The 17,043-nt window shown below is 39.0% G+C and overlaps 1 protein-coding gene across 1 annotated transcript in view; it reads left to right on the top strand.

Annotated features, from left to right (window-relative positions):
• Positions 1 to 11,571, top strand: part of LOC134813811 (sushi, von Willebrand factor type A, EGF and pentraxin domain-containing protein 1-like) — a 44,943-nt gene extending 33,372 nt beyond the window's left edge. The window contains exons 22-27 of the mRNA XM_063821690.1: positions 127 to 354; positions 508 to 659; positions 9,034 to 9,176; positions 9,370 to 9,514; positions 9,716 to 9,816; positions 10,090 to 11,571. Coding sequence (XP_063677760.1) covers positions 127 to 354; positions 508 to 659; positions 9,034 to 9,176; positions 9,370 to 9,514; positions 9,716 to 9,816; positions 10,090 to 10,318 — 998 coding nt within the window. The 3' untranslated portion in view covers positions 10,319 to 11,571. The remainder of the gene's footprint in view (positions 1 to 126; positions 355 to 507; positions 660 to 9,033; positions 9,177 to 9,369; positions 9,515 to 9,715; positions 9,817 to 10,089) is intronic.
• Positions 11,572 to 17,043: the final 5,472 nt, after the last annotated feature.

Here is a 17,043-nt window from a genome sequence, read left to right as displayed (position 1 = left end):
GGGTTATCAGGAGCGTGGTAAAGTTTTCATAGTTTACGATTACCATTTTTTGATGAACTTAGGTCAAAAATAATTAATCATGCACATGTCGTTCAGTTGACTAAAATCAACCAGTAATCCCCGCAGGGTATATCGAAGGATCCGGGCACAGCGTTGGAGATTCAGCGAGTCTGATCTGTGAGATTGGGTTCGTTCCAAGTGATGCAGACCACATCACGTGTACTGAGGAAGGTAGATGGAGCAATGTTGATAGGCTGGGGTGCGTGGATAATGGGTGCCCTTCTCTGCAGAGGCCTCATCATGGCATGTTTATCAGCGTGCCTGGGCCTGCTATCAGTCTGTTCTGTAATGATGGTACGTGTTATAATGAACCACTGAATTCTGCTTCCACACTAACAATGTACCACTGAATTCTGCTTCCACACCATACTTTAAGCCTTTACCCACGAATACATAATACAGTATGCACCAAACCACACAATAGTTTAATACATTTATTTTGTCCAGGATACAAAGTGATGGGCAGCAAGATACTGTCATGTAGTGACGGAAGGTGGAACAGCACGATACCCATCTGTGGTCTGGATGTTCAGTGTCCTAAACTAATTGTACCGTTCGCTGGTACCCTCAGCTCTAATTCTACTGAGTACGGCACTCAGGTTTGTGATATTTGAATTGTAAACAGTGTTGCAACAATCTTGTGATCTAGAATATAACGTTTTATTATATTTATCAGATATTCGTTACATGTAAATGGTTTTGGTAACGAATAAGTGAATGTTTTTATCTGAAATATGTTCTACCAGAACCACGTCTAATATAATAACACGAATAATGCTTTATATGCTGAAAGATTAAATCAGTGCCGCAAAACTTAACATCTCATGGCTGAAGTCAAAGATTAGATCGAACTTTGATGGTTTATAACATTAAAATGCTGTCCAGATCCTTCTAAGCTTCTAGAAGTATGACTCCTATGTTTCCGAGGTAACAGTTGAATACACTATAAAAGCCCCCTCCCGGGTTGCAACATTGCCATGTTACGCAAATAATTGCCGCGCTAACGAAATATTTGCCATCTTAGCAAAATATGCGCTGTGTTATGATGTATTTGCCAGGCTGCGCGTGATGATGCAAATATTTCATAAGGAGGCAAATTTTACGTTAGGAAAATGCGCATTCTTAGCAAAATATTTTATTTGCCAAACGGTCTGACGCGCGTTGCACGCTTTTTTAGTTTGTTTACGCGAGAATGAAATCTTCGCATTGTTAGCAAAATATTCGCCTCCTTATCATTTATTTGCGCGAGAGTTAAATCTACGCTTTCTTAGCAAAATATTCGCCACCTTATAATTTATTTGCGCGAGAGTTAAATCTACGCTTTCTTAGCAAAATATTCGCCACCTTATAATTTATTTGCGGGAGAGTTAAATCTACGCTTTCTTAGCATAATATTTGCCGCCTTATAATTTATTTGCGGGAGAGTTAAGTCTACGCTTTCTTAACAAAATATTTGCCGCCTTATGTTTTACAAATTATACATGTCCTTATAGTTATACTTATGTTTAAACTACTCATGTTAACATATTGATTTAATATTTGTTGAACTGGAAGGCACGGTAATTGAACTTTAGCTCTTTATACACTGAAGTACACCAAGAAGCTACCTATCAATCTTTAAGTTCAAAGTTGTTATAGTGTTAGCAGTTAAAACTTTGAACTTCATCCCGTTTCAAATTTCAAACTTCAATACGAATTATTGCACTTATGCGCCGGACGCCGGTTATATTTATAATGAGGTCCAGAACACACGCTTAAAGTTAATATGTGTTTATTTACCAATTGAACTTTAGTTGATGTTAATTATAACTGTGTACGATTATAACGGTAACAGCTTCGATGTTTTTACAAAACAGCATATTCCTAACTTAAGTGCGGTACCTATGACCTAGACTTTACTCCGCTAGAAACAATAAAATTCAAAGAATTGGACACTAGGGAAGCTAACTAGCGAACTTTAGTGTTCGAAATAGAACTTAGAGTTTCAGTACGTCCGTATCGCGCGTTTCAAACCACAGCACGTGAATCAATAGGTAATGCCGGATATAATGAGCTGGCACACACGTTGAATAATGTATGATTATATTCATTTACCCATTGTAGTATGTTCTCATGCACTAACAACTAAGTGCTGTGCATCGTGCGAACGACAACTTCGAAGTCTTTGCACTTGCAGAACCTGAACATTACCGGAACTAAAGTTGACCAGAACTAAAGTCAACTACTGAACACGCACTGAAGTCCACCAGGGGAATATATTGAAATATCTAATCTGACAAACTAAAGTCGTCCGATGAAGTCATTGTGCGCTTCAGCTACCACAATTTATTATTATCACCTGGCCTCACATATTGGAATTATGCTAAAAACTAGTATAAAGTGAAAGCGATCATGATGTGTAGGTACGACACCGACTTTACGTTTAATTTTAACACAATACATTGATCAATCAATATGATTGCAACCAGGTACCGATCACATATTATATTATTAAGAGGTAGTAAGATTTAAATATTGACACAATTATATAACATCACAACATGGTGAAAATATGTCTATTTTGTTAAAGAACAATTATCAGTATTACTCCTTGTGAATTAAGTTATGTTCATAAAATAGCTAATTCATCTATGGGTATGATGTTCCAGTAACATCATATCCTAATTGAGTTACGTTTCTTTACAAACTTAAAACTTCGTGATATTTCAATCGATTTTACTCGAATTCTTTAAAAAATATTTGCCAAACGGTCTGACGCGCGTTGCACGCTTTTTTAGTTTGTTTACGCGAGAATGAAATCTTCGCATTGTTAGCAAAATATTCGCCTCCTTATAATTTATTTGCGCGAGAGTTAAATCTACGCTTTCTTAGCAAAATATTCGCCTCCTTATGATTTATTTGCGCGAGGATTGAATACGCGCGTTTTTAAGTTCTTAGCAAAATATTTATTTGAACGAAAGCTCAAAATTTACCGAGAAATCGACCTTTTTATTAACTCATTTTGATGACTGTTTCTGATCAGAAATTGCACGAAAAATCGATTTAACTAGGTTTCAGAACCTATAAACAATTCCTTATCCCTCAAAATTGATTTTTTATAGTTAATACGAGCAACAAGCAACATATATTTTGATCCTATGGTTCTACTCATGATATGACCTAGGGAGTTAAGCTGAAACCGAAAGATCGAGGCAATCGAACAGGTACTAACACAATTTTCAGATAGAAATGTTCGTTGCAATATGTTCGTTGCAATAGCTTTGCAACTTGAGCGAAGTAAAGAGCAAAGTACGAAAAAACACAGCAGGCAAGCAACTCATTTGGTGACTATTCCTCATTTAACTGCTAACGTTGCACGAGAAATCGATTTTAGTTGGTTTTACAGCCCAATAACGCTTTTACGCTTCCTTAGAGACCAGATAGAGAGAGTCAGGACCAGAGAGATAGTCAGGACCAGAGAGAGTCAGGACCAGATGGAGTCAGGACCAGAGCGAGGCCCAAAATCATAGAGAGGCAGGACCAGAGAGAGAGAGTCATGACCAGAGAGAGAGAGTCAGGACCAGAGAGAGAGAGTCAAGACCAGAGAGAGAGTCAGGACCAGAGCAAGTCTGAAACACAGAGAGATTCAGGACCAGAAAGAGAGAGTCAGGACCAGAGAGAGAGAGTCAGGACCAGAGCAAGTCTGAAACACAGAGAGATTCAGGACCAGAAAGAGAGAGTCAGGACCAGAGATAGTCAGGACCAGAGAGAGTCAGGACCAGATGGAGTCAGGACCAGAGCGAGGCCCAAAATCATAGAGAGGCAGGACCAGAGAGAGAGAGTCATGACCAGAGAGAGAGAGTCAGGACCAGAGAGAGAGTCAAGACCAGAGAGAGAGTCAGGACCAGAGCAAGTCTGAAACACAGAGAGATTCAGGACCAGAAAGAGAGAGTCAGGACCAGAGAGAGTCAGGACCAGAGAGAGTCAGGACCAGAGACAGCCAAGACAAGATACACTCAGGACCAGAGACAGTCAGAACCAGAGAGAGAGAGTTAGGACCAAAGAGAGTCAGGACCAGAGAGAGAGTCAGGACCAGAGAGAGTCGGGACCAGAGAGAGTCAGGACCAGAGCGTGGCCCAAAATCATAGAGAGGCAGGACCAGAGAGAGAGAGAGTCAGGACCAGAGAGCGAGTCAAGACCAGAGAGAGAGAGTCAGGACCAGATCAAGTCTGAAACCCAGAGAGAGTCAGGACCAGAGAGAGAGAGAGTCAGGACCAGAAAGAGTCAGGACCAGAGACAGTCAGGACAAGAGATAGTCAGGACCAGAGAGAGTCAGGACCAGAGAGAGTCAGGACCAGAGCGAGGTCCAAAATCATAGAGAGGCAGGACCAGAGAGAGAGTCATGACCAGAGAGAGAGAGTCAGGACCAGAGAGATAGTCAAGACCAGAGAGAGAGACAGGACCAGGGCAAGTCTGAAACACAGAGAGATTCAGGACCAGAGAGAGAGAGAGTCAGGACCAGAGAGAGTCAGGACCAGAGACAGCCAAGACAAGATACACTCAGGACCAGAGACAGTCAGAACCAGAGAGAGAGAGTTAGGACCAAAGAGAGTCAGGACCAGAGAGAGAGAGTCAGGACCAGAGAGAGTCGGGACCAGAGAGAGTCAGGACCAGAGCGTGGCCCAAAATCATAGAGAGGCAGGACCAGAGAGAGAGAGTCAGGACCAGAGAGCGAGTCAAGACCAGAGAGAGAGAGTCAGGACCAGATCAAGTCTGAAACCCAGAGAGAGTCAGGACCAGAGTGAGAGAGAGTCAGGACCGGAAAGAGTCAGGACCAGAGCGAGGTCCAAAATCATAGAGAGGCAGGACCAGAGAGAGAGTCATGACCAGAGAGAGTCAGGACCAGAGAGAGAGTCAAGACCAGAGAGAGAGACAGGACCAGAGCAAGTCTGAAACACAGAGAGATTCAGGACCAGAGAGAGAGAGTCAGGACCAGAGAGAGTCAGGACCAGAGAGAGTCAGGACCAGAGACAGCCAAGACAAGATACACTCAGGACCAGAGACAGTCAGAACCAGAGAGAGAGAGTTAGGACCAAAGAGAGTCAGGACCAGAGAGAGAGAGTCAGGACCAGAGAGAGTCGGGACCAGAGAGAGTCAGGACCAGAGCGAGGCCCAAAATCATAGAGAGGCAGGACCAGAGAGAGAGAGTCAGGACCAGAGAGAGAGAGAGAGTCAGGACCAGAGAGAGTCAGGACCAGAGAGAGAGTCAGGACCAGAGAGAGAGTCAGGACCAGAGAGAGAGTCAGGACCAGAGAGAGAGTAAGGACCAGAGAGAGTCCCAACCAGAAAGAGACTCAGGACTAGAGCGAGGCACACAACCAGAGAGAGTCAGGACCAGAGAGAGAGTCAGGACTAGAGAGAGTTAGAACCAGAGCGAGGCCCAAAACCATAGAGAGGCAGTACCAGAGAAAGGGAGTCAGGACCAAAGAGAGTCAGGACCAGAGAGAGTCAGGACCAGAGAGAGGCAGGACCAGAGCGAGGCCCAAAATCATACAGAGGTAGGACCAGAGAGAGAGAGAGAGAGTCAGAACCAGAGAGAGAGTCAGGATAAGAGAGAGAGTCAGGACCAGAGAGAGAGAGAGTCAGGACCAGAGAGAGAGTCAGGTCCAGAGAGAGAGTCAGGGTCAAAGAGAGAGTGAGGATCAGAGAGAGAAAGTCAGGACCAGAGAGCATTAGGACTAGAGCGAGGTTGTTTGTTTGAGTAAGATAATAATTTTCAGGAATAAGGAAGCGTAAAAGCGTTATTTGGCTATAAAACCAACTAAAACCGATTTCTTCTGCAACGTTAGCAGTTGAATGTCAATGAGGAATAGTCACCAAAATGAGTTGCTTACCTGCTGTGTTTTTTCGTACTTTGCTCTTTACTTCGCTCAAGTTGCAAAACTATTGCAATAAACATATTGCAACGAACATTTCTATCTGAAAATTGTGTTAGTACCTGTTCGATTGCCTCGATCTTTCGGTTTCAGCTTAACTCCCTAGGTCATATCATGAGTAGAACCATAGGATCAAAATATATGTTGCTTGTTGCTCGTATTAACTATAAAAAATCAATTTTGAGGGATAAGGAATTGTTTATAGGTTCTGAAACCTAGTTAAATCGATTTTTCGTGCAATTTCTGATCAGAAACAGTCATCAAAATGAGTTAATAAAAAGTTCGATTTCTCGGTAAATTTTGAGCTTTCGTTCAAATAAATATTTTGCTAAGAACTTAAAAACGCGCGTATTCAATCCTCGCGCAAATAAATCATAAGGAGGCGAATATTTTGCTAAGAAAGCGTAGATTTAACTCTCGCGCAAATAAATTATAAGGAGGCGAATATTTTGCTAACAATGCGAAGATTTCATTCTCGCGTAAACAAACTAAAAAAAGCGTGCAACGCGCGTCAGACCGTTTGGCAAATATTTTTTAAAGAATTCGAGTAAAATCGATTGAAATATCACGAAGTTTTAAGTTTGTAAAGAAACGTAACTCAATTAGGATATGATGTTACTGGATCATCATATCCATAGATGAATTAGCTATTTTATGAACATAACTTAATTCACAAGGAGTAATACTAATAATTGTTCTTTAACAAAATAGACATATTTTCACCATGTTGTGATGTTATATAATTGTGTCAATATTTAAATCTTACTACCTCTTAATAATATAATATGTGATCGGTACCTGGTTGCAATCATATTGATTGATCAATGTATTGTGTTAAAATTAAACGTAAAGTCGGTGTCGTACCTAATACCTACACATCATGATCGCTTTCACTTTTTACTAGTTTTTAGCATAATTCCAATATGTGAGGCCAGGTGATAATAATAAATTGTGGTAGCTGAAGCGCACAATGACTTCATCGGACGACTTTAGTTCGTCAGATTAGATATTTCAATATATTCCCCTGGTGGACTTCAGTGCGTGTTCAGTAGTTGACTTTAGTTCTGGTCAACTTTAGTTCCGGTAATGTTCAGGTTCTGCAAGTGCAAAGACTTCGAAGTTGTCGTTCGCACGATGCACAGCACTTAGTTGTTAGTGCATGAGAACATACTACAATGGGTAAATGAATATAATCATACATTATTCAACGTGTGTGCCAGCTCATTATATCCGACATTACCTATTGATTCACGTGCTGTGGTTTGAAACGCGCGATACGGACGTACTGAAACTCTAAGTTCTATTTCGAACACTAAAGTTCGCTAGGTAGCTTCCCTAGTGTCCAATTCTTTGAATTTTATTGTTTCTAGCGGAGTAAAGTCTAGGTCATAGGTACCGCACTTAAGTTAGGAATATGCTGTTTTGTAAAAACATCGAAGCTGTTACCGTTATAATCGTACACAGTTATAATTAACATCAACTAAAGTTCAATTGGTAAATAAACACATATTAACTTTAAGCGTGTGTTCTGGACCTCATTATAAATATAACCGGCGTCCGGCGCATAAGTGCAATAATTCGTACTGAAGTTTGAAATTTGAAACGGGATGAAGTTCAAAGTTTTAACTGCTAACACTATAACAACTTTGAACTTAAAGATTGATAGGTAGCTTCTTGGTGTACTTCAGTGTATAAAGAGCTAAAGTTCAATTACCGTGCCTTCCAGTTCAACAAATATTAAATCAATATGTTAACATGAGTAGTTTAAACATAAGTATAACTATAAGGACATGTATTTGTAAAACATAAGGCGGCAAATATTTTGTTAAGAAAGCGTAGACTTAACTCTCCCGCAAATAAATTATAAGGCGGCAAATATTATGCTAAGAAAGCGTAGATTTAACTCTCCCGCAAATAAATTATAAGGTGGCGAATATTTTGCTAAGAAAGCGTAGATTTAACTCTCGCGCAAATAAATTATAAGGTGGCGAATATTTTGCTAAGAAAGCGTAGATTTAACTCTCGCGCAAATAAATGATAAGGAGGCGAATATTTTGCTAACAATGCGAAGATTTCATTCTCGCGTAAACAAACTAAAAAAAGCGTGCAACGCGCGTCAGACCGTTTGGCAAATATTTTGCTAAGAATGCGCATTTTCCTAACGTAAAATTCGCCTCCTTATGAAATATTTGCATCATCACGCGCAGCCTGGCAAATACATCATAACACGGCGCATATTTTGCTAAGATGGCAAATTTTTCGTTAGCGCGGCAATTATTTGCGTAACATGGCAATGTTGCAACCCGGGAGGGGGCTTATAAATAGTCACGTGCTAACTCCTATGTTTCCCAGGTAACAGTCGAGTGCGCTAATAGTCACGTGCTAACTGATATGTTTCCCAGGTAACAGTTGAGTGCGCTAATAGTCACGTGCTAACTCTTATGTTTCCCAGGTAACAGTTGAGTGCGCTAATAGTCACGTGCTAACTCTTATGTTTCCCAGGTAACAGTTGAGTGCGCTAATAGTCACGTGCTAACTCTTATGTTTCCCAGGTAACAGTTGAATACACTATAAATAGTCACGTGCTAACTCCTATCCTTCCCAGGTAACAGTTGAGTGCTCTAATATAAGTCACGTGCTAACTCCTATCTTTCCCAGGTAACAGTTGAGTGCGCTAATAGTCACGTGCTAACTCTTATGTTTCCCAGGTAATAGTTGAGTGCGCTAATAGTCACGTGCTAACTCCTATGTTTCCCAGGTAATAGTTGAGTGCGCTAATAGTCACGTGCTAACTGCTATCTTTCCCAGGTAACAGTTGAGTGCGCTAATAGTCACGTGCTAACTGCTATCTTTCCCAGGTAAAAGTTGAGTGCGCTAATAGTCACGTGCTAACTGCTATGTTTCCCAGGTAACAGTTGAGTGCGCTAATAGTCACGTGCTAACTCCTATGTTTCCCAGGTAACAGTTGAGTGCGCTAATAGTCACGTGCTAACTGCTATCTTTCCCAGGTAACAGTTGAGTGCGCTAATAGTCACGTGCTAACTCCTATCTTTCCCAGGTAACAGTTGAGTGCGCTAATAGTCACGTGCTCAGTCACGCTGACCCCATATTCTGCAACTCATCAGGCCTCTGGAACGGGTCCCTCCCCTCTTGTAACTTCCCCGACTGCCCTGATCTGTCCAGTCTAGACGGTGTCACTTTGTAAGTTGGCTACTATCAATGATAAGATATGCTGTGATTGTGCATACAAGGTGTTCCAAACAACTTTATTAATTATTAGTCTATGGAACCGGTTCCATTAACCCAACAACAATAATTGTGGCACTAAATATAATTTTCTAATATGCTGATTTAATAAATATCCTGCAAATAAGTACCATATCCTGATTTTAAGAACGGGCACTAGTGTTGGGGACACAGCATCACTAGATTGTGGGAGCTGTAAGAAGAGTAAAGGAGAGAAGCACAGTGTGTGTACTGCTGGAGGGGTCTGGGACCCTCCTCTCGGCAGGTGCCAAAACGTCATCTGCAAAACAAAGGTACCTGACTCATTATTTTATATATTACCTGTCTCACAATTAATGAGATTAATTAACTACGAAAAGTATGATGTAAGCCATCGGAACGATTTCTGAGCAAATTCGACAGTTGACAATTAACAATCTATAAGTAAATTTATAACTTTATAAGTAAACTTCTAACCAAAACAATTGTCAACAAATAAAACTTTACCTCGTCAGATAAACAGAAGACTCTACGAATCTGTTGAAGGAGGAATCCCGACTAAATGCGGGAAAAGTGTCTCGTTTGTCTGTAAACCTGGTTACACTACTATTGGCAGGTAATTCCGTTGTTCCTAATTAACTAATTACTAATCTATTAGCAAACTATTTATCATTTTATCAATAAGCATTACATTTTCTGACATTTCATGTCTCACGACGTCCCCCTTTTTAAGCCTTAAACGTAATATTAAAATTTAATGAGCGATAGGTGTTATTTGGAATTTGAGAACGGTCATTTGATTTGTTCCTTTTTCGTGGAAGGAAGAGCCTAAAACTTTGTCTGAAGCGTACCTCACCTCACAGCTCACGTTTTAACAATTCTCTCTCAGGACCACTATCACGTGTTACGACACAGGTCAGTACGATTACCACGTCCCTTTCTGTGTGGAGAGCGGAATTTTCAGGGTCAGACGTCAACGTAGAAAACGAGACGATTTTGACGAATCTTATGATCACTCACTTGCTGAAGATTCACACGATTTTGAAGAGTCACATGATGTTGAAGATTCAGTAGATTTTCAAGATTCAGTTGAAGAGTCTCTTGTTACGGACAGTTGAAGAAGTGATGATAATTTGAAGATCATAATTAAATTTACCTGATCGAGAAAGCGAAAAGTGAAAGACTTGCACACGAAGAAATAAGATATGGTGAGCAGTCAGTTTTACTCTAGGATCATTACGAAAAGAACATGTATTTTAACGGATAGTTCAGTTTCGCACCGAATCATATGCACGACTGTTAACAACATAACAGTGTTAACATTGTTAACAGTGTTAACAGTGTTAACATTGTTAACAGTGTTAACAGTGTTAACATTGTTAACAGTGTTATCCGGCTGGTTTGAAGAGGAAGACTGTTTATGGACTCTTTGGACGGCCTTCATCAGTAGATTGAATGGCAGTTTTGCTCACATTTGTATTGCTGGGTTAAACTCATATGGTTACCGGGTTTCTGCTTGCCTTTATCTATGGTTTACGGTCTAATGTTTCTAGTGAATGATAGGTTTTTCGGGTTTGAGAAAAGTGTTAAGATTTTAGGAGCACCGAATTTGGTTCTGGTTCGTATGATATCACATATCAGAGGCAAAATTAAGCCTTGATACTGGTATTTGTTTACACTCCAGTAAAAACTAAGTCGCGGAGTTTCATTTAATTTCGAAATTGGACGCTATTTATATATTTGAGCAGCATATTTGGTCCCTATTTACTGAAATTACTGAAATAATGGTTAACAACGAAATTTTACCAACGCAAATGTTTCGTGTTTTCGCAGAGCTTTGCAAAAACATTTTCAGTTATGATTAAGTTTAACGTTATTATTTTTCAAAATAGGATAGTGATTTTTTAGGTGCCCCAAAAGTTTAATTGTTTTAAGAGTGTTTGAGCAAACGACTGTTAAATTTGTATGGAATTTCTCTCTGAAGAATGTTTTGATATAACTAAACATTACAATCAGAATAAATGAATAGTATTAGTACTAAAATATCTTTCGATCAATTTCGAGTTTAAACATTAAGAAAAATTCATGATTGTAAAATTTGTTCATAGAAATCATTACGGTAAGAGAGCCCAACAATTGATGTAAAATTATTATTGTTTTTAAATTATATGATAACTAGAATTAAATCTGGCAATAGGTTTTTTAAAAACGTTTATCGAAAATCCAATGAATTGTGCAATTTAATTGATTAATTACACTAATTGATTACACCCTGCGTAATATCGACTTTAACGCTATGTTTATAAAGTTATAGAATGTTGTGATACTGGTTATTTGTTTTTGTAACTTTGTAAATTATTTTAAGATCCGTAAAAATGTGTCTTGTTTAATAATTTGTTGAATCTTAGAAAATCATTCTGATCCAGTGCTGAATATAGAATTTCCCCTGAAAATTAAAGAGTATAGCGACGTAGCGTTATTAATGAGTGAAGATCTTTCAACATTAATGGTTCATGGTCAATGTGCAATGATTTTACATGTACATTGACCTATGCAATTAGTAATCATCATGTCGCTTAAATAAAAAATGGTAATTCATTCTGAAAATGAAAATTACAGTACATAGTATTTAAAGTTAAGACAGGTACTAACAAAAAATTGCTCGCACGAGCCCCCCATGCAGTATAAGTAAACTGGAGCATAAAAATTGAATAAGCGTATATAAAAATTAAATTATTTTATACACTGCAAGAACTTCAAAAGATTTGTAACGGCCCCACGCACAAAGCAATTAACACCAACACAAATCAAAATATTATTGACAATGTAAACCCTTCCAGATCGTTGCTTTGATTCGAAGAGCAACGATCTTCCTTAAGAGCTTAAGCGAATCAAAATGACAATGCTCCGAGAAACGTTAGCCGTAAGCAAACTTTAAAATGGTTGACTATTAAGCTAATATTGGGAAAGATACCCTGATCATAACCTTCAACCTAATTCTGCTCTGATTATCTTACAGGTGCGATTCAGGATATGTAAACAAGTTGTGGAGATGTGACGGACAGGCTGACTGTAGTGATGTGAATGACAATCCAAGACGAAGTCAATCGAATCGGTGGAATTTTGGAATTATTCCAAATAATGTCTCGTTATAATATGTCCCTAATCACAATTCAATCTGTAATGAATATGTTTCGTATGAAAAGAAGTAGAAATAGTGTAAGGAGTTTTTAATTTGAACGGTCCAACAACTCTTTTTCGCACCGGAAGTTTATTTGGGAGTTAAAAATTGACTCTATACATGGAAAATTTTTCCCCTAATGAAGAGGGTTGTTGGATAAGATCTGAGGGCTACTCACTCTACTGTTTATTAAATTATTATCGACTTCCCGGATCTGGTTTGGAATGTGGCAGTCTTAATAAATTCTTTCAACCTATCAAAAAATAATTCTTTTTGATAATCAATATTCGGGTGACGAGTGGACCAGGTATCCTGGCAAAACGAAGTTGAAAAACAAATATCAAAATCTAGTTTATCAATATTTGACTTTACCATATATTGATGTCTTCTGTTTCGTCGAGTGGGTTCCCGGCCATTATATTTATATGAGACATTATATTACTTTGACATAATGGCGCCATGTTTTGTTGTGATGACATCATGTTTTGCTGGGATGGAGCTAAGTTTTGTGGTGATGACGTCCCTTTTTGTAGTGATGACGTCATACTGTGACTTGTTGGGATGTGTTGGTTAGTTGATGTTTGGTGTTCAGCTGCTACAGAGGGGAATGTGGGCTGACACTTTTCTCCGATTAATGAGGCCCTTAAATGTACAATTTTTATTTACAGAAGTGAATTCGAAGATTTTGCCTGGTTGGTGGTATTTGAAGATCAGTTATTTTAGAAATGCTATTAAATTCAACTATCTGATTAAGCCTAATCATGTTATTAAGTCTCACGTTTGATGATTCTTAAAACAAATTTCTGATTATTTTTTATTTGACTAAGTGCAGACAATGATGTTATGAAAAAAATAAGTAGGTAGATATTAAGTTAATACATGCAACGTAATATTCAAACTCTGAAACGATTCAAATCTTTTTTTAATCTTTATTTATTTATTTATTTTTTTAATTTTTTAAAATTTATCTAAAAATGACATATATTATCATTATATCTTAAAACAAATCTTAGCAGCTCCGAAGAAATAGTGATAATATTTAGAGAGGTAGAATAGTTGTACCAAGTTAATAGAACTTTGCAAATTTATTCGAACTGATAGGCAGCGCATTAAAAACTATTCAGCTACTAGTACTAAATATAAACTATGTAATATCATGCAACGTGTCGCAAACACGGATAAAAGATATGAAACTTATCAAGGTGTCATTGCACTCATTGATCGAGTGATCAAAGATTAAGATAAGACGATCATTTCTATTGCTAGATAAGCTAACATTACCCAGCTTGCTTGTGTATGGCTCACTTCTCTCTTTGGGAGATAGAAGTGAAAGGAATGCGCACGGAGGGAATGGTGCCACTGATAAGTTCAACATTGTTTTTAGATTGAGTGTTAGTTTCTTGTTAACTTGGGTAAATGTCCTACTGTCTTGACACATGCTCTACAATGTACACTTAACTGTTGTGCATGCTATGTTTGTCGGGAGGTTTAGGGTCTTGTTTGATAAAGATCAAGCATACTGATGCATTCTTGAAACAAATTCTCTCCAGATTCTCCAAAAACAAGAGTAAATATTCTTGTACAGTTCACTGTAGAAAATGGGGTTCAGAATGCTGTTGATGGGTAGAACAACCAGAGCTAGCACTTCAAACAATATGGGAGGAGGACTATCACTAACAAGTTGGAAGTATACAGCAGCCCGATAAAAGACAACCAACTTGCTAGCTGTGTTCCTATCATCAGAGAAACCTTCAGAGCTAATGAGGGGGCTGCAGCGTTCTGTCTGTTCATCCCACCTCCAATGTCTCCCACTTCACGTCGAGACTCTAACTGCTTTCTAACTATGATGAGGTAAGTGAGAGTAACTATGACCAGAAGTAGCGATACTATAATAAGGTAGGAGAGTTTATAGATGAAGTAGGATTCTTGTTCTTTAAAGACGTTGTGAACACAGAGACGGGTGTTTCCATAATATCCGATCTCTATGATATCGAATATGTTGTCTTTACTGGTGATGGTGTTGAGGTCCCTGACAGTTGTGTACAGATCAGTTTTGTTCGAGTAATATCTTTCATGTATTTGGTCTAACCTGGTCATGTTTACATAGCTAGAGCTGATGAAGGGATTATCTAGAGAGTTTTTAAAGAACACGTCTGTACGGAAGATATTTTGTATGGCAACCAAAGGAACGATGGGAATCAATGCGTTGATTACATTTATGGCAATAAGTAAAGCAGATGTTATAAATACTGTTTTAAGTTTGGTTTGATGATGTACTCTGACACAATTGACACACCTGACAATACTCATAAGGGCTATTGCACTGAGGGACCCATGTGAAGCTATTGAGAATGTCAGTCCAAGTGCCTGGCAGACGATACTTGATCTCCAACTTTCATCTTGAAGACAGTAGTTGCCATTTGCATGAAGAACCAGAGCTGCCACCACAATACCACAGTTATACAGACCCATACTACCATCAAAGAAAAGAACCTGGAGACACAAGAATCTGTCAACTTTGCCGGCTGATGTGGAGGAAGTGCTGTTGAAGCATATGATCCCCCTCTAAAGTTCAGTATGATCATTGAGACTCCTGCAATAGCTGTGAAAATAAGTAGAAAGTTAGAACTGAGGAGGAGGTTGGATGTATTATCTAAGTTACAGGGATCACATTCGTCACGTCCGTTGGAGCAGTGTTTGATATTATCACAAGTTTTATCAGGAGTCACCCACTCTGTACTCTCAGAGGTATTGAGGGAGCAATAGAAACGTCCTGGACATTCTGCCTCATCCGCACCGTTAGAACAATCTAATTCTTCGTCACACAGTTTAGATAAGGGGTAGTTTTCATCATAGTATTTGGATGTACAAGTGAAATCAATCTGCTTAAACATACCCCCATATGATATCACGATTCTGTTGCAAAACTTATCCCATTTGCCATCACCAAAGTCAGGAGTCTCAGAGCAGTTTGTTTTACAGTAGCTGGAAATATCTTCATTATTATTGAAGAGGTGTATGATAGTATAGTTCAGGCATCGGTTGATAGGGTTGATGAGACGGTTTTCATTATCCGAAACTGCAGAGCAGTCAACATTTTCAATATTATGAAAGGTGCATGAATAATTTAACTCTGAAATGGAGTTCTTTCTTTCACAGTATTCTTTTTGTGACAAGCAAATACTTGAGGAGTTTAGGATAGGACATTCTACTTCCACAAAACCCTTACATAAACACTCATCAGTGCCATCAAGACAATCATTCTTACCATCACACAACTGTGGAAAGGTAATACATCCAGTGCGTTTTGGACAGAAGAAGACATCCATACTGCTGTTGGTACAGCCACATTCGTCTGTCAGGCATTCAGATTTTGTGTTGCAGTAATTGTTTGCATTGATTTTGCAGAACCAGGGTACTTCAGATATTGATTGTACCCTTGAAGGAGGCATGTGATCTCTGAGCACAAGGTCCATAGCGCTAACTGGAAATCTACACTCACCTCTCGTTTTATTTACATTATGACTTGAATTTATAACTAAATCGAACTGACTGAACCTCAATAAATATTTTTGAGCTTCTTGGCAGGTGAGTTGTGTCCAACCTCCAAGGATCATTTGCCTTTCATTTAAGTTGATGATGTTAGGAATAGTTACTAGATCAGCTGGAGGAGGAGTTATACCAGGAGTAGAAGGTTTGTCAGGAGGATGAGTTGTGCCAGGAGTAGAAGGTTTGTCAGGAGGAGGTATACCAGGAGAAGAAGGTTTGTTAGGAGGAGGAGTTATACCAGGAGTAGAAGGTTTGTTAGGAGGAGGAGGTATACCAGGAGAAGAAGGTTTGTTAGGAGGGGGAGTTATACCAGGAGTAGAAGGTTTGTTAGGAGGAGGAGGTATACCAGGAGTAGAAGGTTTGTCAGGAGGAGGAGTTATACCAGGAGTAGAAGGTTTGTTAGGAGGAGGAGGTATACCAGGAGTAGAAGGTTTGTTAGGAGGAGGAGGTATACCAGGAGAAGAAGGTTTGTTAGGAGGGGGAGTTATACCAGGAGTAGAAGGTTTGTTAGGAGGAGGAGGTATACCAGGAGTAGAAGGTTTGTCAGGAGGAGGAGTTATACCAGGAGAGTTTAGAGGAGTTATACAGGGTTAGTCAGGAGGTAGGAGTAGTACCAGGAGTAGAAGGTTTGACAGGAGGGATGAGTTATGTATGTATGTACCAGGAGTAGAAGGTTTGCCAGGAGGAGGAGTTGTACCAGGAGTAGAAGGTATGCCAGGAGGAGGAGTTGTACCAGGAGTAGAAGGTTTGTCAAGAGGATGAGAAGGCATATCAGGGTTGATTATACAAAATAAGGCGATCAGTATTATCAATATTCTGAACATTTTCTCATCTGTCTACAAAATAATTAGGTGTTATCAATAAAAGAATAGTTGTTATTCTGATAATTTCAGATGGTAATATAGATAATCTTTGTTAGTGTTACGGTTAGCACACTAGTCACTATCAACCATATGCCACATTTTTCACTGTCTTCTCACTGTCAAGATAGCACAAGCAGGGTGCTGATAAGACAAGGGCCTCAATTGCTTTAATTATTTTAACTTCAAACAAAAAGTTTCCACTCCATAACTTAATAAATAAATAATACGACGTATTCGGTTCTTATAAAGA

The sequence above is a fragment of the Bolinopsis microptera genome, chromosome 4, assembly GCF_026151205.1.
Source record: "Bolinopsis microptera isolate Bmic1 chromosome 4, MBARI_Bmic_1.0, whole genome shotgun sequence".
NCBI lineage: Eukaryota > Metazoa > Ctenophora > Tentaculata > Lobata > Bolinopsidae > Bolinopsis > Bolinopsis microptera.
This window is presented reverse-complemented; position numbering and strand designations above follow the sequence as displayed.